Genomic DNA, 27,069 nt, shown 5'->3' on the forward strand with positions numbered 1-27,069 from the left:
GAAGCTAATCTGAGGGGCTATATACTCCATACATAGTATGGTTCCAACTACATGACATTCTGGAAAAGGCAAGACCGTGGAGACAGTAAAAAGATCAGTGGTTGCCAGGAATTAGAGGGAAAGAAAGGAGTCAATCAGTGGAGAACAAAGGATTTTTAGGGCCATGAAACTACTAGGCATGATACTATAATGGTGGACACATGCCATTATACGTTTATCAAAGTTCATTGAATGTACTGCACCAAGAGTGAACCCTAATGTGAACTATGTGCTTGGAGTGATAGTGATGTGTCAATGCAGGTTCATCGGTGGTAGCAAATATACCACTCCAGTATGGGAGGTCATACGTCTCTCCAATAACAGTAGCTACCTGCCACACATGGCTATCAAGCACTTGGAAAATGTCCTGTCCAGACTGAGATATGCTGTAAGTGTAAACTATACAATGGATTCTGAAGACTTAGCATGAGAAAAAGAATATAAAATCTGTTTTTTATACTGATCATATGTTGTATTTATGATATGTTGGGTATGTTGGGTTAAACAAAATACACAATTTAAATTTAATTTCACTTGTTTCCTTTTTTTTTTTTTTTTTTTTATTTATGATAGTCACACAGAGAGAGAGAGAGAGGCAGAGACATAGGCAGAAGGAGAAGCAGGCTCCATGCACCGGGAGCCCGACGTGGGATTCGATCCCGGGTCTCCAGGATCGCACCCTGGGCCAAAGGCAGGCGCCAAACCTCTGCGCCACCCAGGGATCCCCCCCCCTTTTTTTTTTAATATAGCTATTAGAAGTTTACAATTCCATATGAAGCTCACATTCTAGTTCTGTTGGGCAGTGCTAGTCTAGACTATCCCATGACCACGGTCCAATCCTAGTCTGGTCCAAAAAAAACATTTGCAGTGGCAAGGTCATGTGAAAATTAAGTTTGAGATTTCTTGTCAGGACAAATAAGTTTGAGTCTTCCTTGATAGAGTGAGAAATCTCCTACTTCTACTTGAGCCAAGGAACATTCCAAAGGGTCTTGTCAGTATCCATCAGCCTAAGAATCACCAAAGTGGAGATGAATTCCCTAGGACACTAACCACCCCATCCTGACCTTGACCATCACCCCTGAGCCTCCGTCAGAACTGCAGTAGGTCTGCAGTGAGGGGTAAACTACTGTCGTCTGTCTTACAGAATTCTAGTCCCCACTGTAAACAGCTAAGAAATAAAAATGCCAAAATAAAAGCAAAACCCCAAGGAGAGGATCAGTAAGTTTCTGCTCCCAAAGTGTGGATTAGGTGCCTCCCATTGGTTCTGATGTGTAGGGAATCTCCTACACATCAGAGTGCACAGTAAGCTTCCATTGCATAGTTCCTTCAAGCTCCCTTTCCAGCCCTGAGCATTGGCTTTGCAGGCAGCTGCCTAAGTTTGTCCCACATGGCACCCTCGTTACTGTACATGTCAAAGACAATCTGATACACACTCTCCATTCCTGCTGATTCTTCTCCCACAGCCACAACACACTGAGGAGAGGAAAAAATAGGGCTTTTTAAAGGCCCCACAAATCTTTCTTTCTGTTTCATCGTGAACTGTTGGGCCGTTCTTTCATCAACTCAATCCTACACACTACTATCAAGTAAATTCCTGTATTTCATCTCGTTGAAATAGTTCGAAACCTATCCCTCAATGGCATTCTCTTATTCCGGCTCAGGCCAGCCCTCAAAGATTGGCACAGACACCCAGCCTCAGTGCTCTCCATCTACTCCTCCAATAAAAGTGGACTTGAGCCCAACAGTTACTTGCTTCTCCCCAAACACTGCTCCTTTCATCCACAGTGCCCTGACTCCTGCTTCCTCCCCTTTCCACCCCCTGCCTTTACCTCTTCTTTTAGTTCTGGTGACCATGTCCATTCCTGAGGTCACCACTACTCTGGCATCTGCTAACAGGGTGGCAGGTCTGCCAACCCACGTGCTCTCTCCCACCTTCTACTGCAAAAGCACTTTCTGATGCCACCAGACTTCTTTTGCTGAGCACAATGTACGGAGTTCCTGCATGTACCAAGTATTCAAACGGCAAATGCCTAAGTACAATACAAAGCACAGGGAGTATATTTTATTTCATTTCCCTCACAGAGTCCTGGTCCCCCACAAACTTCACAGGGCCTTTGCACACTCCAGGTGCTAGGTAAACTTAGTTTACAAGTTGGTATTCGGCATTATTAACATTTATATTTGTATTACTTAGAATCATCCTGCAGAAAAAGCAAGAAAGTCACAATAGCCACAAAATGGTCTCCATGAAGCTTGCTATCATATCAGTGTAAGTCCTTTTGTATCCGATAAATACTTCCTATTTCATGCAAGCTTAATGGCAAATACATTTTCATCTTATAGATAAAAAATGGCCCTTTGTTTCTTCACTACATCTGATCCCCTGGCAATGCAGTCATTTTGTGGAGGACTGATTAGTCTCTAGAAGAAACAGTCCGCTTTGCCACTCATAATGTTTGGTAAAACATTAGCTTAACAGTCCGTTTGATTAATGAGAACATGTCAGTGCAGTGCTACCCTTGAAAGCAGAAAAAGAATGTCTTCGTAGTGCTGTTAGGTTGCAAATACTGGTACCCTTCAAATAATCAATCGACAAATCGCTAACAGGCACACACTCTTGGCTTGCACTGCATTGAGGGCTGTGATGACACACACAAGACTCTACCCCCACAGGGCTTTCCAGTCCTCTTTCCTTCTTGCCCCAGTGAGATACCCGCGGCGTTAGCCCAGACCACTCAGCTAATGAGAATCGAGGCAAGGCCAGAATCTGGGTCTTCTGACTCTTGAGCCTTCACCCTTGCAACTTTACCACAATGGTTCTCCATTCCGAAAGATTAAGATTCAAGACAGAAAGATAAAAGTAATACGAGGGAGATCAGCTAAGAGATTAATGGTGAGGTACTGGCAGGTTTGAGAAGGGAACTCACCCTGGAAGTCTCCAGCCAGACAAACATGGGAGAAAGGCTGAGAAGGAACAGAGAAAGAATGTCTGTCCCTGGGTGGTGGGAGAACCAGATGGACAAGTTTAAAGCAAGCCGTGTCTAACTCAGTGCCCTGTGGGAGGCCTAAAATATTAGTTTCTGACCGGTGCAAATTTAAGCTTGGCTGTGGAAATATGAGAGAGCCAGAAAGCCGAAGTGATTTGTTCCCCAACGCTCATTGTTAACTGTTCACCACACTGGCTCCAGAGGCTGAATTTTCTTACTGAAAGCTGTAGCTCTGCCTCAGTTTACCTACTACTCTGAGAATAAAAGTCTATGAGCCTGAGACAATTCCACCCCCCATTGACTCATCACAGTGTAAAATCCTTTTTTTAAAAGATTATTTACTTATTTATTTATTTATTTATTTATTTATTTATTTATTTATTTAAGAGAGAGAGCAAGAGAGCGAGAGAACGCAGAGCAAGAGAGAGAGAACACAAGTGGAGGACGGTGGGCAGAGGGAGAAGTAGGCTCTGCACTGAGCAGGGAGCCCCACGTGGGGCTTGATCCCAGGACTCCAAGGTCATGACCTGAGCCGAAGACAGACGCTTAACTGGCTGAGCCAGCCAGGTGTCCCCCACAGTGTAAAACTCTTAAGTGTGTTACAAGCAGAACAGCAGCTCCTTTCCTGGCAGACAACGTGAAAATGGCAGTCTGCATCACTCTTTCCAGCACTTCGGCCTCACCCAGATCTCCAACTGGTTTCAACTTGTAAAAAAGATGCAGTGTTGGGGTGGGGGGGCAGGTGGCCAGCAGATTCAACCTGTTGATGAGTAGTAGTATCTGCACATACCAGTACCTTCCATTCCCAGGGAAGGGCTGACTGACTAAACAAGATTATTAAAATGGTTCTTTATCAGGCAAAGTTTTTTCTTTAAGAAAATAGGTACAGAGAGACTTAGTGAAAGAGCCACACCCACTTCGAACTGGTTGAAATAAGTCACCACTGGAGTGAGAACAGACTCACACTCATGCCTTACAGCAACCCCCCCCACCCCCACCCCGGGCCCACCACCCAGCCATGAAGGGAACAGTTTCTCCTCTGGCCTTGAAAATATTAATGAATAAAGACTCTTAACTGCCTGACTGGAAAAGCCCATGGAGGGCAAAGCTAGACATTAATGAAATCTGTGCAGCTGTTGAAAAACAATCATTTACATTTAACATAAGAACTGTTTTAAAGATATTTAAGGATTTGTCCTTTTTTTAAAAACTGTATATATTTTTTGTTTTATTGTTTCACTTCAAACACAGGTTAATAAAAACAGTACACGTGAAACAGATTTAACTTCTCCCCGAAAAAGGAAAGTAAAACAAAATTTGCAAAAAGGGTTGAAACAAAGCAAATCCAAAAGTTAACACTTTGCCAACAGCAAGAACAAGTTCTACTGAAATGAATTGAGAACCAGCTCCAGAAAACCCAAATATTAATTCGCACAAACAAACAAATACATGTTGCTACAGGGCTGGTCTGCACAGCCAAATCTGCAATCTGAATATACTCCACCAGTTTTGTGGACACACCCACTTTAGTTTTGTGGACACACCTACTTTAGTTTAAAAGTGGTGTTGATGTGTTACCACAAAACACAGCCCTAGCAACCATGATGAATCAATCAGGAACTGGATGATACAAATGAGGATTTTTAAAAAGGAAAATGTGTGGGGGTGGCAGTGGGGAGGGTTGGGTTTCCCCACCAAAACCTTCCCTGTGCAGAGTTCCAGGCCTACAGGGTCAAACTGGAATTTTAAACCAAAAGAGGGGAAAAAAATATGGGAGTGGAATTCATATCCCTCACCCCTCAAAGCATTTTTATTGAACAGAACATTCCTGAAAACACAGACTTTTGTCCTTGGTTTTATGGTCTTGATCAATGCCTGAGTCACAGGGCCAAGTAATCCTGCAGAAATCCTGGACTTGTGCCCAGTGGCCTTGATCAAACTGAGCAGGACGGACACAACAGCACTTGCTCTGGCTCGTCCCTTCTGCAGCCTGATCTGAATCAGTATGTGTTCATTTGCTACCTACAGACCTACGTGGCAGCCTCTTGTTCTCCGAGGTACTCGGTTCCCTGTCATGGGTTTGGAGTGGGTGGAAAGAGACTGGCAGGAAGAATGAAGTCAGTTGGCATGGAACGCTTTCAGGGTTGGGAAATCCAGGCCTTCACATCTACAGCTCAATGTCAATGTTTTATGGCCCACATACTATGTTTCTTTTTTCTTTTTTTTTTTAAGATTTTATTTATTAAAAAAATTTTTTTATTTATTTATTCATAAAAGAGAAAGAGGCAGAGACACAGGCAGAGGGAGAAGCAGGCTCCCTGATGTGGGACTCGATCCCAGGACCCCAGCATCATGACCGGAGACAAAGGCAGATGCTCAACCACTGAGCCACCCAGGTGCCCCTCACATACAGTATTTCTAAGAGGAACCTGGTACCTACAGAAAAAGCCTAAACTCAGCATTCAAGATCTCCCACACTTTGGAATTTACCTACCTTTCCACAAGTATCTCCTCCACAGCCCCCTACATAAGTGCATATGCACACCTGGCATTGCAGGAATGCTGGACTGGTGGTAATTCCTCTCTAAATACACTCAGCATACTTCTACTACTTCTAGGCCCAAATTCTTCCGAGTTCCCCCCTCTGGAAACACTCAATCTTGATCAACTGACATCCTCGGTAGACTTCAGGATACAAAAAATAATGTACTTTTTTCTCCTGCACCTCTTCCTGCTCTATGGTCCTGTCTCTGTGTGTCTGTGAAATGTCAAAAATGAGTATATTAAAGTGGCCTTCCATGTTATCTGCCCACAGGTTTCTGTCACAATCACTTGTTTCCTTATAGGTCTGAGTGCAGTAGGCGCCCATTCGCATTTATGGATGGTTTACACACCCTGGGTCTTTCCATTTCATTATGTCTTCTTTTTCAATGCACTCTTGCCCATCATTCTTTCTCTCCCTCAGACTGAACATCCTATTTCCATACATTCTGAGCTGGATGCTTAAGCTGCCAGCAGCTTCCTTACAAATCTTCACAGATCACTTCAGCGGCAGCCTCTTTCTTCTCTTGATATATTCCCACCCCAGTACCCTACTTCTACTGCCAGGACCGCTTGGGTCCTAGCTCTACCCACTGGACAACGTGGAAATGCGACCTACATCTCCTAGGGCACAGAATGCAAGGAAGGAACAGAAAGGAGGAAGAACTTGCAAGTGGCCTTGGGACTCCCATTTCCTCTGAGCTATGAGTGTGTTCCCTGGGTGTGGTAGGGAGACAAAGAGCAAGGACTCCAGGTCACAGCCACTCCTCTGATTCAGAACTTTCCACACAGAACGTAGGATTAGAACTCAGACTACTTGGATATACTGACTTCTCCCTGACATGACTGAGCACAGATGTCTTTAAGCTTCAGGGTGTACCCTAGAAGGGAGATTCAGAGGTAATCTCAGTGGAACCACCCAAAACAAGCCGGAGCATCTCCTGACCCCTACTGCTGACCTGCCTCCCAACAAAGTAGACGGAGACTGCCTCTGGCAACAGAAGGAAGAGCATACCAGTAAAGGAGTGGAAAGAATTTTTTAAAAGAATCAGAATTTCCTGATGTAGCCTCCAACTAGAATGGGGTGAGGCACTAGGGAAAATGAGGGAGGTAGATTCCCATGTGCAAAAAAAAAAAAAAAAAAAAAAAAAAAAAATTAGAGAGAGAGAGAGAGAAAGAGAAGCATTCCATTTCTATTTAATTCTTATGATCAAATCCGGAAGGCAGGTTAAGTAACAATAATTTAAAAAAATACTACCACAAGGCAGGCTAAATATGACACTCAGGTTTGTGGAACAGCTAGACTAAGGGGGGGAAATGAGCCCCTGCTAAGTTTGGAAACTAAATATTAATTTGGGAAAATGTAAAGTTCAGAATCCAATTACCGTCTACACAATTCACTTACTTTGTCTATTATTTTCTCTCCCCACCAGACTTGAAAGTCTCAAGAGCAGGGTTTTTTTGTTCTGGTTTGTTTGTTTTTTTCAGTCTCTTTTGTTCACTCTTGCATACCCAGTACCTTTATCTGTGAGTAGAACATGAAAAGATGCTTATTAAGTATCATGGAATGAATGGATGTTCAAAGCAGCCCAGTAGAGACTGGGACACAGCCACTCTTCATTAACAAAAAAATGCCTCAGCCGGCCCACAGCCCTGCACAAGGCTCATGGGTGTGTTAGTGCAAGATTCTAGGCCCAATGGTGCAGGAAGAGCCTACAGCCCTCAAGATCAATACCAATTATAGAAGGATACCTACCTTGCCAGGAAAACTACTTAAATCAGAAATTAGTCAGGAAACTAATGGCCATGCCAGCCAGCCTAATGTCAGTCAATACGGTACTTTAATAGCTCAAAGACACAAGATGTTAAAAACTGAGACGCAATCCAAGAATAAGCACCTAATCAAAGCCCGTGAGTAAGCAGTATTTCCTGGGCATTTGCCACAGGCAGGCCATTTGGCACTGCAGGAAATTACAAAATCCATGAGGTCTCCAAATCATAAACCCTCAACTAAAAAGAAAAGCACATTGATGGTCACATCCTCGCACTACAGATGTTGGTTGATGGATACTTTCGGAGAAACCCTTGAAGCTTTTGGGTAACAGATGGACTCAGAAGAAGGGAGGGAAGTGCTAAACGGGACTGTCTTAACGCCACTGGCCAGAGGACTCCTCTCCCAAGTTTGCTTCTCTGAAGCTGGCCTCATCGGAGATCTTCCTTCACAATGCCTGAATGTCATAATTATGTGGCTCCTTAATTCCGAGGCCTCTAATTTCATACAGCACAGATCTGTTTAGGTTAACAAGGTTTTCTTGGGTTTTTAAATAACACAACTCTTTTGTGTTGCTGAGGACCACCAACCTTCTTAACTTAATGAATATTGATTCTATTTGCTGGTCTCTAGCTGAGTGTAAGTGCACCAAAGTGAAAAGGAGGAAGGATGGCCGCAGAACTGGATAAGCCTAATGGCTTTCCTAATAGGTCAGAGAAGAGGGATGCTAAGGTCACAGGAGGAAGGTGGAAAAACAAGGGGGGCGGGGGCAAAGATACAAGTTTCCAATTAATTAATCTGGCCAACCTTAAAACTAGGAAAGTTCCAGAATAATATTTCAGTGATGTATTCTTCCTACCCACATATCCTCCTCCTTTATCCTCCCGCCTTTCCTCCCTACCTTTACCCCCCAACCCCCAAATTAAGCATGTATTATCAAGGCAATACTTAGATACAGAGCCTTTTGAGTGGAGGGTCCTGGGCTAACCTGGGAACCTAACCACCTTTGTAACATTGCTTCGGTGAGAAAGTACGTCCTGCATTCCAAACCACCAAGCTCCAGACAGGGCAGCCCGCAGTTTTGGACAGAAGCCATCAGTAAAGTAGGTCTGAGCTGGGGCGGGGGACTCCCAGACTCTAGGATCTCAAAGCTCTAGGGTAAAGGCCCCAGTGGGCGCCCAGGGGGCCGCCGCTCTCTGACACATTCAGAATCCCCATAGTTTTGCAAAGGTAAATCAACACAAAAGCGACAACGTGCGTGGGCATGTGCATGGCACCTCGTGCGTCCAGTGTGCTTTACAGATTTATTCTTGAATGAACATGGTTTCTGAGATCTTCCATAATACCTGTGTAGGTGGAGGCAAGCTCAGGTACCCCTGAGCCACTGTCACAGGGGAGACGGACCTCCTCCTACCTTCTCAACAGCCAGGTAGTTGGTGGATGGGGCCCAAGGGCTGAGCCGCGCTGCGCGGAGCAGCCCGGGGGCCACGCCCTGCCCTGACCCGGGTCCCGGACTCGCTGCGGCACCATCGGGGACTCACAGTCACTGACATCCCCTCCCTCCTCCCTCCCCTCCCCGCACCTGGGGGACACTTCCTTCCTGACGCGAAACATGGTCTACGAGTGGGAAACTCTCCAGATTACAAGGAAATCAGAAGTCGCTCTCCGACAAGGTAACCTAGACGGAGGAGCACGAGCGGAGGGTTTCTCGGCTTTGCTGTGTCCCTGGGGAGCGGCCTTGCCCCCGCACACCCCCCTCATCCACGCCCCACTGCTTCCCTCCAGCCGGTCGGTTGGAATTCCACAAACCCCCGGGGCTTGGGTTCGAGGTGAATGTTTTTGTTTTTTGTTTTTTGTTTTGTTTTGTTTTTTGTTTTTCAAATAAAGTGACCTCAGGCTGATGGAGGTCACTTTCTAGAAGGCTGTTGAGCTCCTGGTAAGCGTGGAGGGAGCTGCCGGGCAGCCACACCCTGCGCCCTGCGGCGCCCCAGCGCCCGGGCCCCCCGCTCCCCCCCCGCTCCCCTCCGCTGCGCCCCGCTCCCCGGGAGCACTCCGGGGGATGCCCGACCCCCGACCCGGGGCGCCGCTGCTCCCCTGCGCACCTGGCCACGGCGCCGCTCCCCGCGGAGCCCCGCGGCCCCTCCGTGCCCCGCGGCCCCAGGCCCCTGCGCCCCGGCCCGCTGCGCCCCGGCCCGCTGCTCCCCGCCCCGCGGCCAGGCGGGAGGGCGGGGCGCTCCCCGCTTACCTGGGCCGGGCGCCGAGAGCCGCGAGCGTCCCCGGGTGCAGAGCGGCGCCGGCTGCCCTGGGTGGGGCTCTTATAGCCGCCACAGCCTCCCGCAGCGCGCGAGGCCCGCCCCGCCCCGCCCCCCCGCCCCCCGCCGGCTCCCACCCGAGCCCGGTGACTCACCCCGCCCGGCCCGGGGCGGCCTCGCCCTGGAGGCCCCGCGCCCAGCCCCCCGCGCCCTCCCGCGCCCTCCCGAGGCGTCCCGGGCCGCGGCCGGCCCCTCCCCCCGCCCTTCCTCCAGCGCGCTCCTGGCGCCACGTCGAGTTCTCAGCCCTGACTGGGGCGAGGGGACAAGCAAGGCCTCAGGGACGCGGGGCTGCGATAAGTCGCTTTTCTTTTGTTTTTAGGCGTCAATGCAGTGGAAGAAGGAATTGTTCCAAGACACGTAAATCGAGACTCCCCGGTGCCGTCTGCAAACGTAGCAGCGTAAGCCCGGACCTGCAGCCCCCGGGCGGGGAGGGGGGCGGGGGGAGGGGCGGGGGGCGGCCCCCGGGGCCTGCCCTGCAAAGCCTGGCTCGCCGGGGCCTCGCCGCGCACAGCCAGGCCCGGGGCCGGAGTTGGGACGAGAGGAACCGGAGCCAGGCCCAGGCCCAGGCCCCTACCCCCACCCCCGCCCCCGCCCCCTCCGCCCCGGGGTTGGGAGCCCGTTTTCCCCAGCGCGGTCCTCTCCCTTTCTGGCCACGCCTCCGGGCCTGGGCTCCCCCGCGGGCCGGCCGGGGTGCGGCTGGGTGGGGCCGGCGGCTCCGAGCCGCGAGTCCAACGAAGAAGTTTCCTCTTCTCCCCTAACTGCCATCTCTCTCTCTCTCTCCCTCTCTCCCTCTCTCCCTCTCTCTCTCTCTCTCTCTCTCTCTCTCCCTCTCGCAGCTCCCTCCGCTGTTCTGCACCTTTCAGGCGCTTCACCGAGCTCTTCTCCTACTCCTGATGCTTCTTTCACTCTTTCCACCGATCTTACGGTCTGTTTTCTAGCTGAGAACCGTTTCACTCCAGAGAACCATAAAATTAAAGCCGAGTCAAAGGACATTGGTTGCCACGCTCAGGATCACCAAACCAGCTGGCCACAAAGGGAGTCCCTGGACACTCATCCCTGAGCTGTTACCAAGCTCATTCACTGGTATGGACACGTGATAGGCCCTATCAAGGGCACATAGAAAATAAACCCGCTCTTATGATACAATTTCTGATTTACATTAAAAAAAAAAAAAGATTTTAAGTAATCTCTACACCCGACCTGGGCTGGAACTCACCACCCCAAAATCAAGCAGTACTGGTTCCACCAACTGAGCCAGCCAGGAAATCCCTGTTTTAAAATTTATAGCTCCTCAGTTTAGGGTGAAAGCCTTACAGGCAGAAATCGTGTTTATATGCCTACTCCTCTGAACATTCTGGAACAGAAGGAGAACACAGGCAGACTATAATGGCGGACAGGAGCCAGCCTTCCTTCTATTCCTTTCAGGGCAGGGTGCACAGCCTCTTATTGCTATTTGGGTGTGGTGGGCCCTCTACAGAAGGTTAAGATTTAATTCAAATCATACGGAATGCATAAAAGTCACCAAGTCTCCAAAAGACTGTTTTTTTTTTTTAATTTATCTTGAGACTCCAGCAAACTTAAACATACGGATCTGTGCAATAGCCAGTTTGCTTCAAGCTCCAGAAATTTACACCGATGTTATAAAAATGAAGTTATTAGAAGTCATGGTTTGCTATCTGAGGAATGTGGAGCCAATTCTGGCAGTATAAAGGAACTTTTTAATCTCTTGGTGCAAAGATTCTCTTTTTTCCTCCCCCCCCCTCCCCCCCGCTGGGGAGAATGTTTACTACAATGGATGTGAGATTATGTCTACTGTTGTGCACACTGTCCTCTGAAGCCTCTATTTTATTCACACTTTGCCATATCTGAACACTCCTAATAGTAACTAGCTAGCAATGATAAGCCATCACAAAAATTATAAAATAGAATCATTCAGAGTAATAGAATGTTAGAGCAGAGAGAGGTTTTAAGACTAACTCGTCTAATCCTTAATTTTTATAGATGAAGCTAGAACCCAAATAAAGTTCTCTGCCCAGTCCAGAGATTAAATAATGCACTCAAGTTACTTAATGTAACAAGTTCCCATTAAAACTTAGTGGTTAAAACATACATAACCATTTATTTGCTCATGATTTTGCAATCTGGACAGGATTCAGTTGGGACAGCTTGACTGTTCCACATGATGTTGGGTGGGGCAGCTCAAATGGGGTTGGAGGATCAGAAGTGGTTTAACCCATTTGTGTAGTGTCTTAGCTGGGTTGCTAGAATGTCTGAGAGCAGGCTAGGTCTCCTGTCCCACTGGTCTCTCATCCTCCAGCTCTTCATCACTACACCAGGGTAGTAATGGTGTGGCTTTTCAAGAAGCAAAGCCTGAAGCTACCAGAGCTCGTAGCTTGTAGGTTACACAAAAACAGTGACAGGCTAGATTGAATTTATGGGTTATAGTGTGCTGACCCTTGCTTCAATCTATTGTCTGATCAGTTTTGGGCTTTGCCCTCTGGCCTCTTCACTACACTGTCTGAAAGGTCTTTCCTTTTCCTTAAGAATGGCCCATATTTGTAGCTGAGTAGCTTTCTCAACCTGCTTCCTGCCAGTAGAAACTCAAAGGTCCAGAAACTCCACTTTGTTGTGTTTCTGTGTCCAAGAAAGCTGGCAATTCTTTCATTAATACAATTATCTTTTTTTAATAATAAATTTATTTTTTATTGGTGTTCAATTTGCCAACATACAGAATAACACCCAGTGCTCATCCCGACAAGTGCCCCCCTCAGTGCCCGTCACCCATTCACCCCCACCCCCCGCCCTCCTCCCCTTCTACCACCCCTAGTTCGTTTCCCAGAGTTAGGAGTCTTCGTGTTCTGTCTCCCTTTCTGATTTTTCCTACCCATTTCTTCTCCCTTCCCTTCTATTCCCTTTCACTATTATTTATATTCCCCAAATGAATGAGAACATATAATGTTTGTCCTTCTCCGATTGACTTACTTCACTCAGCATAATACCCTCCAGTTCCATCCACGTTGAAGCAAATGGTGGGTATTTGTCGTTTCTAGACCACATCTTTATCCATTCATCTTTCGATGGACACCAAGGTTCCTTCCACAGTTTGGCTATTGTGGACATTGCTGCTATAAACATCAGGGTGCAGGTGCAGGTGTCCCAGCATCTGTATCTTTGGGGTAAATCCCCAACAGTGCAATTGCTGGGTCATAGGGCAGGTCTATTTTTAACTCTTTGAGGAACCTCCACACAGTTTTCCAGAGTGGCTGCACCAGTTCACATTCCCACCAACAGTGTAAGAGGGTTTCCCTTTCTCCACATCCTCTCCAACATTTGTGGTTTCCTGCCTTGTTAATTTTCCCCATTCTCACTGGTGTGAGGTGGTATCTCATTTGTATTTCCCTGATGGCAAATTGGGACTTCATCAAGATAAGAAGCTTTTGCACAGCAAAGGATACAGTCAACAAAACTCAAAGACAACCTACAGAATGGGAGAAGATATTTGCAAATGACATATCAGATAAAGGGCTAGTTTCCAAGATCTATAAAGAACTTCTTAAATTCAACACCAAAGAAACAATCCAATCATGAAATGGGCAAAAGACATGAACAGAAATCTCACAGAAGAAGACATAGACATGGCCAACACGCACATGAGAAAATGCTCTGCGTTACTTGCCAACGATTATCTTTTTTAAAAATACAATTATCTTTAAAACTGTGGATTTTCTATAAATCTTATTGAGGTTCATTCTGTGCTCCAATAATTTATAACCAATACAATTTTCTCAAAAACATCACGGGTTTTCTGTAAATCTTAATGATGTTTAACTCCATGCTCCAAAATTCACAGGTATTATTCTTTCTAAAAACAGACTTCTCTACTTTGTGCTTATCAGGCTAGAACAATGCACCTAAGATTCCGCGCGAAGACCTGAGATGGGTTCAGAGTACCACACTAAATCTCTCTGGAATCTTTTTTTTTTTTTTTTTTTAAGATTTATTTATTTGAGAGAGAGAGAGAGAGCTCACAAGTGTGGGGGAGGGGCAGAGGAAGAGGGAAAGAAAATCTCTAGCAGACCCTGTGCTGAGCCTGGAGACCAACAACACTGGGCTGGACCTCACAACCCATGAGATCACTTACCCCACCAAAATCAAGAGTCAGATGCTTAACCTACTAAGCCATCCAGGCGCCCCTCTCTTGAATCTTAAAAATAAAAAAAGGTTTTATAGTCACACATGAATTGATCTTTATTCTGAGGCCATTTCTTACTTTGTAAATCTTACTGCCTAACAATTCTGCTCAAAAACCAAACAGCTTTCTTTAGTGCATTTTTCTCCTCTTATACTTTATCATAAGCAGTTAAATAAAGATCATTGGCATTTTCAGGATTCTGCCTAGAAATCTCCTTGGCTAGATTCAGAGTTCACTGGGCATATTTTCTGTCATTCATGTTACCACAAGCAACGGTAATGTCAAACATTTTGCCAATACATAACCTAGGTTGCCGCTTCTCCAACCTCCTACAGCAATTTCCTCACCACCCTTTCAACAAAACTAAAAGACAACCTACAGAATGGGAGAAGAGAGTGGATAACCAGAGAGTGGATACTGCCTACAGTTGAGTCAATGTCACATATTTTAGGGTTTTCATTAGAGAAACAATCCACATCTGGGTACTAATTTGTTTCAGTTACTATTATTAGGAAATAAACTACCTCCAAATCTTAGAGGCTTAAAACAACAACTACCAAGTTGTTCATGATTCTACAAAGGGGAGAGTTCACTGGGTCAGCTCATCGCTGGTCTATTTAGCATTGGCTAGGGATACCCAAATAGAGTCTGGAAGAGCCAAAAGGTCCTCTCTGTAGCAAGGTGGTTGATAGTTTTCAGGAATGAAAATGGAAGCTGCCAGGTCCAGAACTGGAACATTATTAGTTTTCTGTATTCTACTGGTCAAAGCAAGTCATTTAACCTAGATTCAAGAGAACGGGAAATAGATTCCACTTGTTCATAAAGGAAGTGACATATATTGACATGAGTGGAAGGAATTGTTGGCAACCACTTGTACAGACAATCTACTGCCACACAATCCTTAAACTAGTAAGAGACACATCTGAGGCTGGAATATATTTTTCTGCCTCAAATCACTGCTTTTTCCATCACACCATATTTTTCACATACCATCTTTGGTTTGGTGAGATACAGGATGGCCCCAACTCCTCTATATTATATGGTTTACACTCTTTCTAGCCATAAAGCTGTTATATCTTTGAGCCTTGATATGTCTTGTATTTGAAGATTTGGCCAAAAAAAAAAAAAAAAAAAAAAAGATTTGGCCAGAAGAGGACAAAAGACTATAAAATCCAACATCCAAATAATAGGACCTCTAGAAAGAAAAAAACAGGCAAAACTAGGGGAATAAAATCATCAAGAAATAACTGAAGACAATTTTCTAGAACTGACGGCCGTGAGTTTTTAGATTGAAAAATCCACAATAGATCGAACCGACAAACCAACCCAAGGCACATAACCATGAAATTTAAAAACACTGGATGCAAACAGGGAGTTCCTAAAAGATTCCAGAGATTTTAAAAGGTCATACATGAAGGGTAAGAAATAAGAATGGCATTATACTCAACACTCAGATCTTAGTTTCTAAATACCATTCTCCAGTAAATGAAACAGTTCTCCTAGGAGAAAAGATTGGTTCCAGAAATGGAGGGAGAGGAAATACATGGTGAGCTCTGTGCTAAACAACTTATCAAAAGACACAAAGCCAATTTGAAGGGGCCTCTCCTGGTTAAATTTTGGGATAATCTGAGCATCACATTGAATAATGATAGGAATTGATTATATTACACTGAATTATCTAAACTGCTAGTTTAAAAAATACACAAAAGATGGGATAAGGAGAGCTCTTATTTACAGAGGAATGCCAACTTATAAATGTATCAAGAAAGAAATATAAAGTCATTATTTTGCAAGTTGAATTCCATCCCCATCCAAACTATAAATCAAGGATGTGTATGAATAAACATTTTTCAAAAATGTAGTGTATCCCTACACACTCTGTGAGTTTCCTAAGGCTGCCATAACAAATTACCATAATCCTCATGACTTAATACAAGAAAAATGTATTCTCTTATAATTCTAGAGGCCAGAAGTATGAAATCAAAGCATCAGCAAGGCCATACTCCCTCCAGAAGCTCTTAGAGAAAAGCCCTTTCTTGTCCCTTCCAGTTTCTAGTAACTATCAATGTTCCTTGTGGCCGCATCACTCCAGTCTTTCCCAATCTTCACATGGCCTTCTTCTCTGTTTCTATGCCTTCTTTTCTTCCATCTCTTATAAGGACACTTATCATTGGATTTTGGACCAACCTGGTTCCAAATTGAGGATGCTTTCATTTTGAGATCTGCAACTTAATTACATCTGCAAAGACTCTTTTTTCAAGATGAGGAAATAATCAGAGATTCTGAGGCTTAGGACATGGACACATAATTTGAGGATCACCACTCATCCCATTACACATCCCACACCCTTTTTAAGGAGGCTCTTGAATGATAGGGTCCACCAAAACTAGAGAATAAAGCAAAAATAGGAAGCACTGGATCTAGAAAACTGAGGATTTGATACACAATAAGTAAACAGAATTCTCAGAAAGATGGGGGAGAGAGAACAGAAAACAGCTGTGCAGCAGGTACAGAGAGCACCTGGTCTAGGTTGGAGAGGAGAGCTGATGGCTCTAGCAAGAATGCCTCAAAGGAGTTAGAGGAAGCAAGTAATTCATGTGTTTGAAGACATTGAGAAAAAATGAACAGCTTTACTGAATGGTTTGGGAATGAATTAGTGAGAGCGTCAAGAAAAAAAACTATCAAATGAAAAGCTCTGGGAAAACAAAAAACAATTGTATTTTATTGAATGTTTTCCTCACCTCAAAACTCATATATTTATACCTAATCTTCCATGTGAAGGTATTTGGAGGTGGGGTATTTGAGAAATGATTAGGAAGTGAAAGCAGAGCCCTCTCATAGGATCAGTGTCCTTATAAAATAGGCTGCACAGGGCTCCCTCACCCTTCCTCCATGTGAAAAGTTACAGTGAAAAGACAGCTATGTATGAACTAGGAAGTGGGTTCTCAGCCAGACCTTGATCCTGGACTTTCTAGTCTCCAGAACTGTGAGAAGAAAAAAAATTCTGTTGTTTAAGGGGATCCCTGGGTGGCTCAGCGGTTTAGCGCCTGCCTTTGACCCAGGACATGATCCTGGGATCAAGTGTCACATCAGGGTCCCTGCATGAAGCCTGCTTCTCCCTCTGCCTGTGTCTCTGCCTCTGTGTGTGTGTGTGTGTGTGTGTGTCTCATGAATAGATAAATAAATAAAATCTTTTTAAAAAAAATTAAAAATAAATAAATTTCTGTTGTTTTATAAGCCATGCAATCTATGGTAGTCTGTTGTAGCAGCCTGAACTAAAACGTATTATATTCTCTATAAATAATCACAATAATATTTCCGATCCCATATGCTCTGTTAGAACCTTGCTACTTCTCCATCAAGAGGAAGAGTGTATCCCCACATCCCATGACTCCTTGTGAAATATTTGGCCAATATACTACTGTGGGAATCACTCTGTGTGACTTCTGAGGCTACATCATGAATGCATTTCTACCTTTTTTAGGTAGAATCAAGCCTTGGAGTCAAGCCATCATGCCATGAGGAAGCCCAAGAAGTAACCTATAGAGTTTCATGTGAAGATGAACAGCTGACAGTACCAACTTGCCAGCTATGCAAGCTCTCTTGAGAGTGGACCATCCAGTCTCCAGTTGAGCCATCTCAGCTGAAGCTGCGTGGCACAGAGACAAGCCATCCCCAAAATGCAAGAAAATGAGGGACTTTGACTAGAAAACCTTCAAGTTCTCTTTTAGATCTAAAAATCCTTAATAAGCAAATGTAGATTTAATTAACCAATTAATTAACATTAATTGTGTATAAACACATGGATATTACTAGACATATACAGGTTTTATCTACGCATTAAAACAGGTTTAGTAGGGGAAACTGATGGCTCAGTTGGTTAAGTGCCTGCCTTCTGCTCAGGTCGTGATCCCAGGGTCCTGAGATCAAGCTCCAGGTTGGGCTCAGTAGGGAGTCTGCTTCTTTCTCCTCCTCTCTCTCTCACTCTTTCTCAAATAAATAAATTCTTAAAAAAATAAAACAGGCATAAAAGATTTTCTAAATGGAAGTACTTTAACAAAATGTTATCTCTCTACAAGTAGATAAGTAGATTATTTTTTTAAAAGATTTTATTTATTTATTCATGAGAGACAGAGAGAGAGAGAGAGAGAGAGAGAGAGGCACAGACAGAGCAGAGGGAGAAGCAGGCTCCATGCAGGGAGCCTGACATGAGATTTGATTCTGGGTCTCCAGGATCACACCCTGGGCTGAAGGCGGCACTAAACCACTGAGCCACTCGGGCTCCCCCTCAGTAGATCATTTTTATCAAATATGATTGACCTTCTTCTTTCTCTACTTTCTATTTTTGTCCAAATTGGGAATACTACTCCTTGTGTAACTGCATATATCCATATAATGTTGTTGCTTTAGTTCATACTCTTTGGATCATGGGATCCCAGCATGCTTTTAGTCCCTAGTAATCTAGGGACTAAAATGTATAGCTATGATTGAGAAATATCTCTGTATTTATTTTTTTAAATAGATTTTATTTATTCATGAGAGACACACAGAGAGAGAGAGAGAGAGAGAGAGAGGCAGAGACACAGGCAGGGGGAGAAGCAGGCTCCATGCAGGGAGCCCAATGTGGGACTCGATCTCAGGACTCCAAGGACTCCAGGATCACGGCCTGGGCCAAAGGCAGGCGCTAAACTGCTGAGCCACCCAGGCGTCCCAAGAAATATCACTTTAAAGTAAAATGTCTAAAAAAATAAAAAATAAAAAAAAAATAAAGTAAAATGTCTATACTACCCAAAGCAATCTACACATTTTTTTAAGCAATCTACACATTTAATTCAATCCATATCAAAATACCACCAGCATTTTTCAGAGCTAGAACAAAAAATGCTAAAATTTGTATGGAACCACAAAGACCCCAAATAGCCAAAGCAATTCTGAAAAAGAAAAACGAAACTGGAAGCCTCATGATTCTGGATTTCAAGGTATATTACAAAGCTGTAGGCATCAAGATAGTATGGTACATGCACACAAAACAGACACATGAATCAATGGAACAGAATAGAGAACCCAGGAATGGACCCACAACTATATGGTCAACTCATCTTCAACAAAGCAGGAAAGAATATCCAATGGAAAAAAGATAGTCTCTTCAACAAATGGTATTGTGAAAATTAGCCACATGAAGAAGAATGAAACTTGATCCCTTTCTTATATAATACACAAAAATAAATTCAAAATGGATGAAACACCTAAATGTGAGACAAGAAACCATCAAAATCCTAGAGGAGAACACAGGCAGCAACCTCTTTGACCTCAGCCATAGCAATTTCTTATTAAACATGTCAATGGAGACAAGGGAAACAAAGGCAAAAATGAACTTGGGACTTCATCAAGTTAAAAAGCTTCTGTGCAGAAAAGGAAATAGTCAACAAAACTAAAAGGCAGCCTACAGAATGGGAGAAGATATTTGCAAATGATATATATGATAAAGGGTTAATATCCAAAATCCACAAAGATTTTACCAATATCAACACCGAAAAACCAAATAGTCCAGGTAAGAAATGGGCAGAAGACATGAATATACACTTTTCCAAAGAAAACATCCAGATAGCTAACAGACACAGGAAAAGATGCTCAACGTCACTCATGATCAGGGAAACACAAATCAAAACCACAATGAGCTATCCCCTCACACCTGTCAGCATGGTTAAAATTAACAACACAAGAAACAACAGGTGTTGGCAAGAATAGAGAGAAAGGGGGAACCCTCTTGCACTGTTGGTGGGAATATAAATTGGTGCAGCCACCCTGGAGAACAGTTTGAAGGTTTCTCAAAAAGTTAAAATAGAACTACCCTGTGATCTAGCAATTGCACTACTAGGTATTAACCCAAAGGATACAAAAATACAAATTCAAAGGGGTATATGCACCCTGTTGTTTTTAGCAACATTATCAACAATAGCCAAAACTATGGAAAGAGCCCAAACGTCCACTGACTGAATGGATAAAGAAGATGTAGTAGGGTGCCTGGGTGGCTCAGTCAATTAAGTGTCTGCCTTTGGCTCAGGTCATAATCCCAGCATCCTGGGATTAAGCCCTGCTGAACAGGGAGCTTACTTTTTCCTCTCCCTCTCCCTGCTGTTCTCACTGCTTATGTTCTTTCTCTGTCAAATAAATAAATAAAATCTTTTAAAAAAGAAAATGTGATATATATATGATACATTATATATATATACATATATACATATATATATAATGGAATATTTGGTCATCTAAAAGAATGAAATCTTGCCATTTGCAACAACGAGAATGGAGCTAGAGTGTATTATGCTAAGTGAAATAAGTAAGTCAGAGAAAGACAAACATATGGTCTCACTCATATGTGGAATTTAAGAAAGAAAACAAATGAACATATGGGTAAGGGGAAAGTAAAAAAGGAGAGAGGGAAAGAAGCCATAAGTGGCTCTTAATGACAGAGAACAAACTTAGAGTTGATGAAGGATAGTGGGTGGAGGATGGGCTAGATGGGCGAATGGGTATTAAAAGGGCACTTCTCGAGATGAGCATTGTGTGTTGTATGTAAGTGATGGATCATTGAATTCTACTCCAGAAACCAATATTGCACTATATGTTAACTAACAAAATTTAAATAACAATAAAATGAGGAAAAAATAAATGAGTCTGTGTAGAATATTATCAACATAAAAATAATAGAAAACTGTTGATTTTTCAAATGCTGCAAAGGAATTTATGTTTCTGATAAGTGAACCTGTGATATACTCAGGTAACTAGGTAAGAGGATTTACACTGGGGACACATGTATGCAGATGCTGTCACTATTGATAGGGTACAAATATTCTCCATTCTGTAAGAGGACATTAGCAAAGAGCAAGCAGTATGGGGCCAGTTTTGTACCCCAAGAGGCAGCAGTGGTGCAGGATGCTATGGGAGGACATCAGAAGTGGGGGAGATCTAAGCTAGATACCAAGGGAAGGGCAAAGGACACCAGAACTCCAAAGGACAAGAGCAGACTCTGGACAGGAGATGAAGCCAAGGTGTGGCAGCTGGAACCACACAGAAGCAAGCAGAAGAGAATCAAGGAGTGTGGTAGACAGGCTGCAGGTGGAGCTGAAGTGGCATCTGCCTACCTCTGTGGTCCAAGGACATGTGGTACCTGAACGTCAGGCTTGGCTGACATGAAGAGCAGGCACTGATGGTAAATCATCTGTGCCATTTCTTCAAACAACACAAGAGAGGAGGAGGAAGAGAGGAAGACAATAGAAGACAGCACTGTGAGGGAGGACACTGGGTGATCATGACACAGAAAGAAAAGGATCCAGAGGCCTCTACTCCTGACCTGGGCATATCTGTAATCTCTTACCAACTCCATCCCAGTTTCTGCATCTCGGAACTGCACGTGTTAGCCCAGATCATCTGTAAGTTCTTTGCTAGCTCTTAAATTTGTAACGTCTTGCTAAAACAGAGTTTTTTTTCAGACTCCATTAAAACCATCTTTGGGACATTCATAATCCAACTATATTACTCGGGCAGTACAATCCTAGTTCAACTCCTTCATCTTTGGCATCTGGTGTTCCTGGGGACCTTGAAAAGAATTCCTGATTGCGTCCTAATAGGGTAGAGTTCAGGATGCTGTTAGAAGCAAAAGACAAACAGATGGGTCAGCTGCACTAATCAGCTCTAGTTGCTATTTTTCCTTTTCTCTTTTTAAATGAGAGGTTAGTCTTCCCCAAATCCCAAGGCTCCACTCCCTAATTTGGAGATGAACCAGATGACTTCACTGGTCTTTCCCTTCTCTGGTTTCTATGATTCACCAGCTATAGCAACTAGGGTGGGGTAAAGAAAACAATTCTAATATTCAGGTTATGTTGTAGCTCAAAAGGAAGGAATCTGAGAAAAACTGTTAAGATTATAAGAGAATGAAAAAAATATGCCTCACTCCTAACTCAGAAATTGTTCCCAGGAGGTGTCTCTACATCCAGTGTCCTTGTCTTTCCTCTTTAAATATCAATTACATGAACATTTTTGTTCATCAAATGTTTTACACATCTTTTTCTATGAAATTGGTAAAATTGCCTAATGTAGTACAGATAAATGCCTAGTTGGTTTTTATCACCTATGTCTCTGAAAAAGCTGGCAGTATAATTATAAAAATCAAGGAACTCTCAAGACAAATACACTCAATTTAACAAACACTGAATATTCACCATATGCCAGGTACCCGGGTAGGACTGTATAGCAGATGCCTAAAAGGCAAAAACATGGAAACACTGACCTCAAGGTCTAAGAGAGTTAAATAAGTAATTATAATTCCACAATGTATCAGAAATCAAAGTGCAAGAGAGCCCAGTAAAAGAATGACTAATTCTGTCAAGGGCAGTTAACCACCAGAGAAAGGAAGTAAGAAATTCTGCTTGGCTAATGCATTCAGTTACTCATAGTTATTTGAAGTCATTGTGGGGAGGAAATGTAACATATACCAATGTATCCTGTATCTGTGGACAGTGTCAATGTAGAGGCGTGACTGTGTCTGTGTTTTTTTAAACGATTCTGGTATAAAAACAGGTAAAGAGGGCAGCCCCGGTGGTTCAGCGGTTTAGCGCCGCCTTCAGCCCACGGCCTGATCCTGGAGACCCGGGATCAAGTCCCATGTTGGCTCCCTGCATGGAGCCTGCTTCTCCCTCTGCCTGTGTCTCTGCCTTTCTATCTGTGTGTCTCTCATGAATAAATAAATTAAAAAAAAAAAAACAGGTAAAGAGGAATAGTCACTGGAGAAGAAAAAAAAAATATATATATATATTTATTTGGTTAATCCCACTCGTGTGAAATTTTGAAAATATTTTTGGAACTCCTCTACTTATTTCCCTCAGAGCGTAAGGTAAATCTTGGTCAACTGAGAGGAGTTCTAAACAACAGCTAAGGGTCATTCTGAGCCAAGGCTCACGACTAAGTGGGCAGAGGATAGTAGGAATTTCAGCCGAGGTTTAAATACATGAAGCCATGATTAGGCCCTCATTTGATTATATTGTTTGATGGAATCAGCAATATTGATTTTCTGGTTTTAAGGAAGTCTGATCATTCTGATATGATGTCTAAAGTGGATATCTATCAGTTAAATAAAGTTTTCAGAGCTCCTGAGATACTAAATATTCACAATCATGTAATACAATTTAAAAGGTACTTTTTTGGCAAAAATATCCAAAAATACAGTGGACTGAAATGTAATCTTCAATAATGACAAACTTATGGATGAGATACTTATATATCAAAAACTTTCAAAAACTAATACTCCATGTGCAAGAAAACAGGAAAATAAGTTGGTTACAGTTTCCAATGAATGACGTCAGCATCATGTAAGTCTCTATCAAAATGGATTCAGTTAACACCATCAGTCCCTCTTCTTCCAGAGCCAGTGGCATTGTTGAGTATTCTGGATAGGTGGGGCAAACTTAGACATGTCCCCGGATAGCTGAAGAGGAAAAAAGAAAAGGCACAGAGTGAGTGGATGCAGTCTCTCTAGAGACCCTTGACAGCCACTCCTCAGAAAGGTTGACCACTCTCCTAGAGGGGTCGTTATTCTTCTTTCATAAACAGAAATCCATTCTCAGGATCATTACTTTTTTTTTTTTTTTTTTTTTTTTAAGATTTTATTTTTTCACTCATGAGAGACAGAGAGAGAGGCAGGCTCCCTGTGGGGAGCCCAATGCAGGGCTTGATCCCGGCACTCGAGGATTATGACTTGAGCTCAAGGTAGATGCTCAACCACTGAGCCACCCAGGCATCCCTAACATTACTTCTGTTACTTCTGTTAGTCTTTTAATAAATTAGTCTGCTAGTAAGTTATGTACATAATAAAATTACCTGCCCTGTCTTGTGGAAAAAAAAAAATACACGAAGCCATCATGCCCTTTTCAGATGTCAAATTGAGAGGGAAGGAGGGGCAGGCGGTATGGCCTGAGACCCACATGGGCTGGCAATGCTGGTCTAAATATTTTGTTTTAACTGGGTAAGCCAGTTTTATCATTCAAGGCTGTAGTATTCAAACTTTTAAACATTAACGTAATCATCACACAAACATTAAAACATTCTGGGGAGGAGCTCTTGGCATAAATTAGTCTGACCCTTCAAGTTTCTGAAGGGAGGGCAACTTAGGTTTCAGTTTGAGTTTCTGGGCTCAGCTACTTGGCTCATTTTATTTTTCCTTCTTATACCCCAGAGTCCAAGTTTTAAAAGGTTAGGAAAGAGACCAACTAGGTAAAAGTGACATTTAAAGAGTTAACCATCCTTTTTTAAGTAACTTGCTTGGGAGGATACCAACCTTTTTTTCCAGATTTAGAGTGTACTTCCAAATGATATAATTAGAGTTTAATTCCCCAAAGAGTAATTTTTGCAAAGGCACCCTTACTCCATTTAACTTTGAGCTGTGGGGGAAGGAGAGGCACATGACCCAGCTTCTTTGAGGGTCTGCAATACTTATCACTCCATTTCTGACTTGTCCAACTCCAGCAGATTTAAGATCAATACCTTCTATCTCATGGGCTTGACCACATTCTCACAAATGTGGCAGGCATTATTTGGTACTGCAAAAACAGAGGTGACAGATGGCCAAGTAAGATGGATCACTAGAACCTTTGGCTTATTTATTTTTAAAGATTTTATTTATTTATTCATAAGAGAGAGAGGCAGAGACATAGGCAGAGGGAGAAGCAGGCCCCGGGGGTGGGGGGTGGTGGGGGAGTCTGATGCGGGACTTGATCCCAGGACCCCAGCATCACGGCCTGAGCCAGAGGCAGATACTCAACCACTGAGCCGCCCAGGTGCCCTAAACCTCTGGTTTAGATTGAAAAATAGCCTCTCCTGATTCCTTCCCTAGTTTCCATTCTACACCTTCCCCCAATCTATCCTACATATTATATTTTGCCATAGTTTCCATTATGGAAGTTTAACTGTGTTGCCCTCTACTGCCACTCCCCATTAAGAAGCTTCTCCTCATTCCCCACCTCAAGACAATGCCACAGTCTCTAAGTTAATCACAGCTTTTTAGTGACAAGTTCTCTCCAGACACTGTCTTTAGATCGTTTGTGTACCTTACAGGCAACCTGGTCATGTCTTACTTAGCCACACCAACGACCTGCCCTTCCAACATGTTATGCATGTTCGCACCACTGAACATTGACTATACTTTGTCCCTAAGCTTGAAATTTCCCTTCCAGTCCGGCAAATTCCTTCCGAGTTTTATTTTATTTTTTAAAGATTTTATTTATTCATGATAGAGAGAGGCAGAGACACAGGCAGAGGGAGGAGCAGGCTCCATGCAGGGAGTCTGATGTGAGACTTGATCCTGGGTCTCCAGGATCACGCCCTGGGCCGAAGGCAGGTGCTAAACCGCTGAGCCACCGGGGCTGCCCCCCTTCCAAGTTTTAGCTCAGATGACATTGCTCATTGATTTGATCTGACAATAATACTTCACACTTACACAGTGACTTACAGTTTAAAAAACTTTTATATCCATTATTTACTGGAAGGCCACTAGAGCCTGTGGACTGTGCTGGCAAGGTATAAATATCCGAATTTCACAGATGAAAAGACCAAAGTTCAAAGAGGGGAGAGATACGGACTTAGCAAGGGGAGGAGTTGACACTCTAACTCCGTGTTCCCCTTCCCAGTCCCCATGCTTCTTCCAACAAACTCCAACTCGGGGCTGCCTACTTCTGAGACTCAACTTCTCATACTTCTCTTCAAGCTGTAGCTGACATTCTTAACATGCTAAAGACTTCCCCAACTGCTGGATGTGAATTAACTGGAGCACAGGCTCCTGGGAAGCAGAAGGCTTGCTGACAGCAAACTCAGCACTCCCTTATATGCAAAATGACATTTTGGCCTTAGGCACTTAGTAAGTTACACAGCCCTTGCTCCTTAAGAGTAAAAGTTTTCAGGCACTAGAGTGTAGCATTAAAAAAAGCCAAACTGAATTAAGGACTGACCCACCACTTTATTAGCCTCCCAACATGCACACATACCCGGAGACCTTCAAGCCTCATTCACTGTGATTTCGGTTTCCCTCACCCTCTTCCTGAATTCAAAAGAACTCATTGTGCAAATCTGTGAGGTCGCATTTTGGAATTGGACAGACTACTTCCAGCTGCCTGTTGTGGCACTTGGGAAACTATAATCTGCATCACTTTTCGTGGGACAGAGGGCAGACATTATACTTACAAAATGTATCCCATTATTTATTTTTCACATTAGTGAAACTGCTGTTTTTGTATTGTTAGGACCCATGACTAAATACAAACTGCGTAAAATACATTCTATGTCTTAGTCATCTAGAAATGTCAGCTTTATTTTTGTTTTGTTGTTTTTTGTGTTTTTATTTTTATTTTTTTTGTGTGTGTGTTTTTTGTTTTTGTTTTTTGAAGTGTGAGCTTTAAACAGACTGCAATCACTTGTTCCTTTATTCTGGACTCATTCCTCACTTTGAGTTGAAAACTTCAGGAGCAAATTTAAAGAATATCCCATAGAGAATAATGCAGTCAGTAAGACTATCTCTGGGCACAGTATCCTCTTTATTTGGAGTCTCTCTAACAGGTTAAACCAAAAAAACCTTACAGTTTATTTCCGGAGCCTAAGTTGGGCAGAGGTTTGTTGAAAGATCAACTTGAAAAACTGTGGATGACTTACGTTTACTTGGCATCAGAGAACATTCCCTGCAGATGATGAGGCCTCAAAAGTTGTGTAAAACAGTTTTTTTCCTTTTCTTTCTCTCTCCTCTCCTTTCCCTCTCCCCCCTTCCCCTCTCCTCTTCTGTCCGTTCCTCCCTCCCTTCCTCCTCCCTCTTTCTTTTTGCCTACGGCAGGAAGAAGAACAGGTTTGTCCAGACAACTTTTGGCTGCAGGTAGAATGTTTCAAGAGGTTTTGAAATATGATATCTTTCAAATTGTTTAATCTGAATTTGTATGTCCTTTGTTCTAAAATGAAGTAGAGTAACACTGGGTGAGTCAGACAGTAGTAATATGCCACCTAAGTCACATGCTCTTCTTGCTGCATAGCAAGAAACACACATTGATTTGTCTCATTACTGGTGATACTAATTTTAACCACTTAGTTAAGATAGTTTCTGCCAGATTTCTTCTGGATTAAGTAAACAAATAAGTACGTTATACCTAATAATAACTATCTATCTATCTAGGGAGATTCTTTAAGATGATGTGA

The 27,069-nt window shown here is 43.3% G+C and overlaps 1 protein-coding gene and 1 long non-coding RNA gene across 12 annotated transcripts in view; one reads left to right on the plus strand and one right to left on the minus strand.

Annotated features, from left to right (window-relative positions):
• The window catches only part of ANXA2 (annexin A2), a 47,381-nt gene extending 36,010 nt beyond the window's left edge, over positions 1-11,371 (minus strand). For 2 of the 11 annotated variants that reach the window (XM_072808922.1, XM_072808915.1), the window contains exons 1-2: positions 9,584-9,692; positions 6,973-7,092 (exon numbers count right to left, since the gene is read on the minus strand). Coding sequence is in view for 1 of the 11 variants with exons in the window: in XM_072808914.1 (XP_072665015.1) it covers positions 1,869-1,899 (31 nt within the window). In the remaining 10 variants the exon portion in view is untranslated. Of the gene's footprint in view, positions 1-1,868; positions 2,046-2,966; positions 3,029-6,972; positions 7,093-9,440; positions 9,525-9,583; positions 9,710-9,745; positions 9,818-10,506; positions 10,530-10,866 lie in introns of those variants that run through there. The other 9 variants (XM_072808923.1, XM_072808916.1, XM_072808919.1 and 6 more) reach the window with 8 other exon arrangements.
• Positions 9,763-13,444, plus strand: LOC140623024 (uncharacterized). The gene is made up of 2 exons (XR_012022706.1): positions 9,763-10,048; positions 10,487-13,444. It is a non-coding gene; the product is annotated as an uncharacterized lncRNA (long non-coding RNA).
• Positions 13,445-27,069: the final 13,625 nt, after the last annotated feature.

The sequence above is a fragment of the Canis lupus genome, chromosome 32, assembly GCF_048164855.1.
Source record: "Canis lupus baileyi chromosome 32, mCanLup2.hap1, whole genome shotgun sequence".
Taxonomy (NCBI): Eukaryota; Metazoa; Chordata; class Mammalia; order Carnivora; family Canidae; genus Canis; species Canis lupus.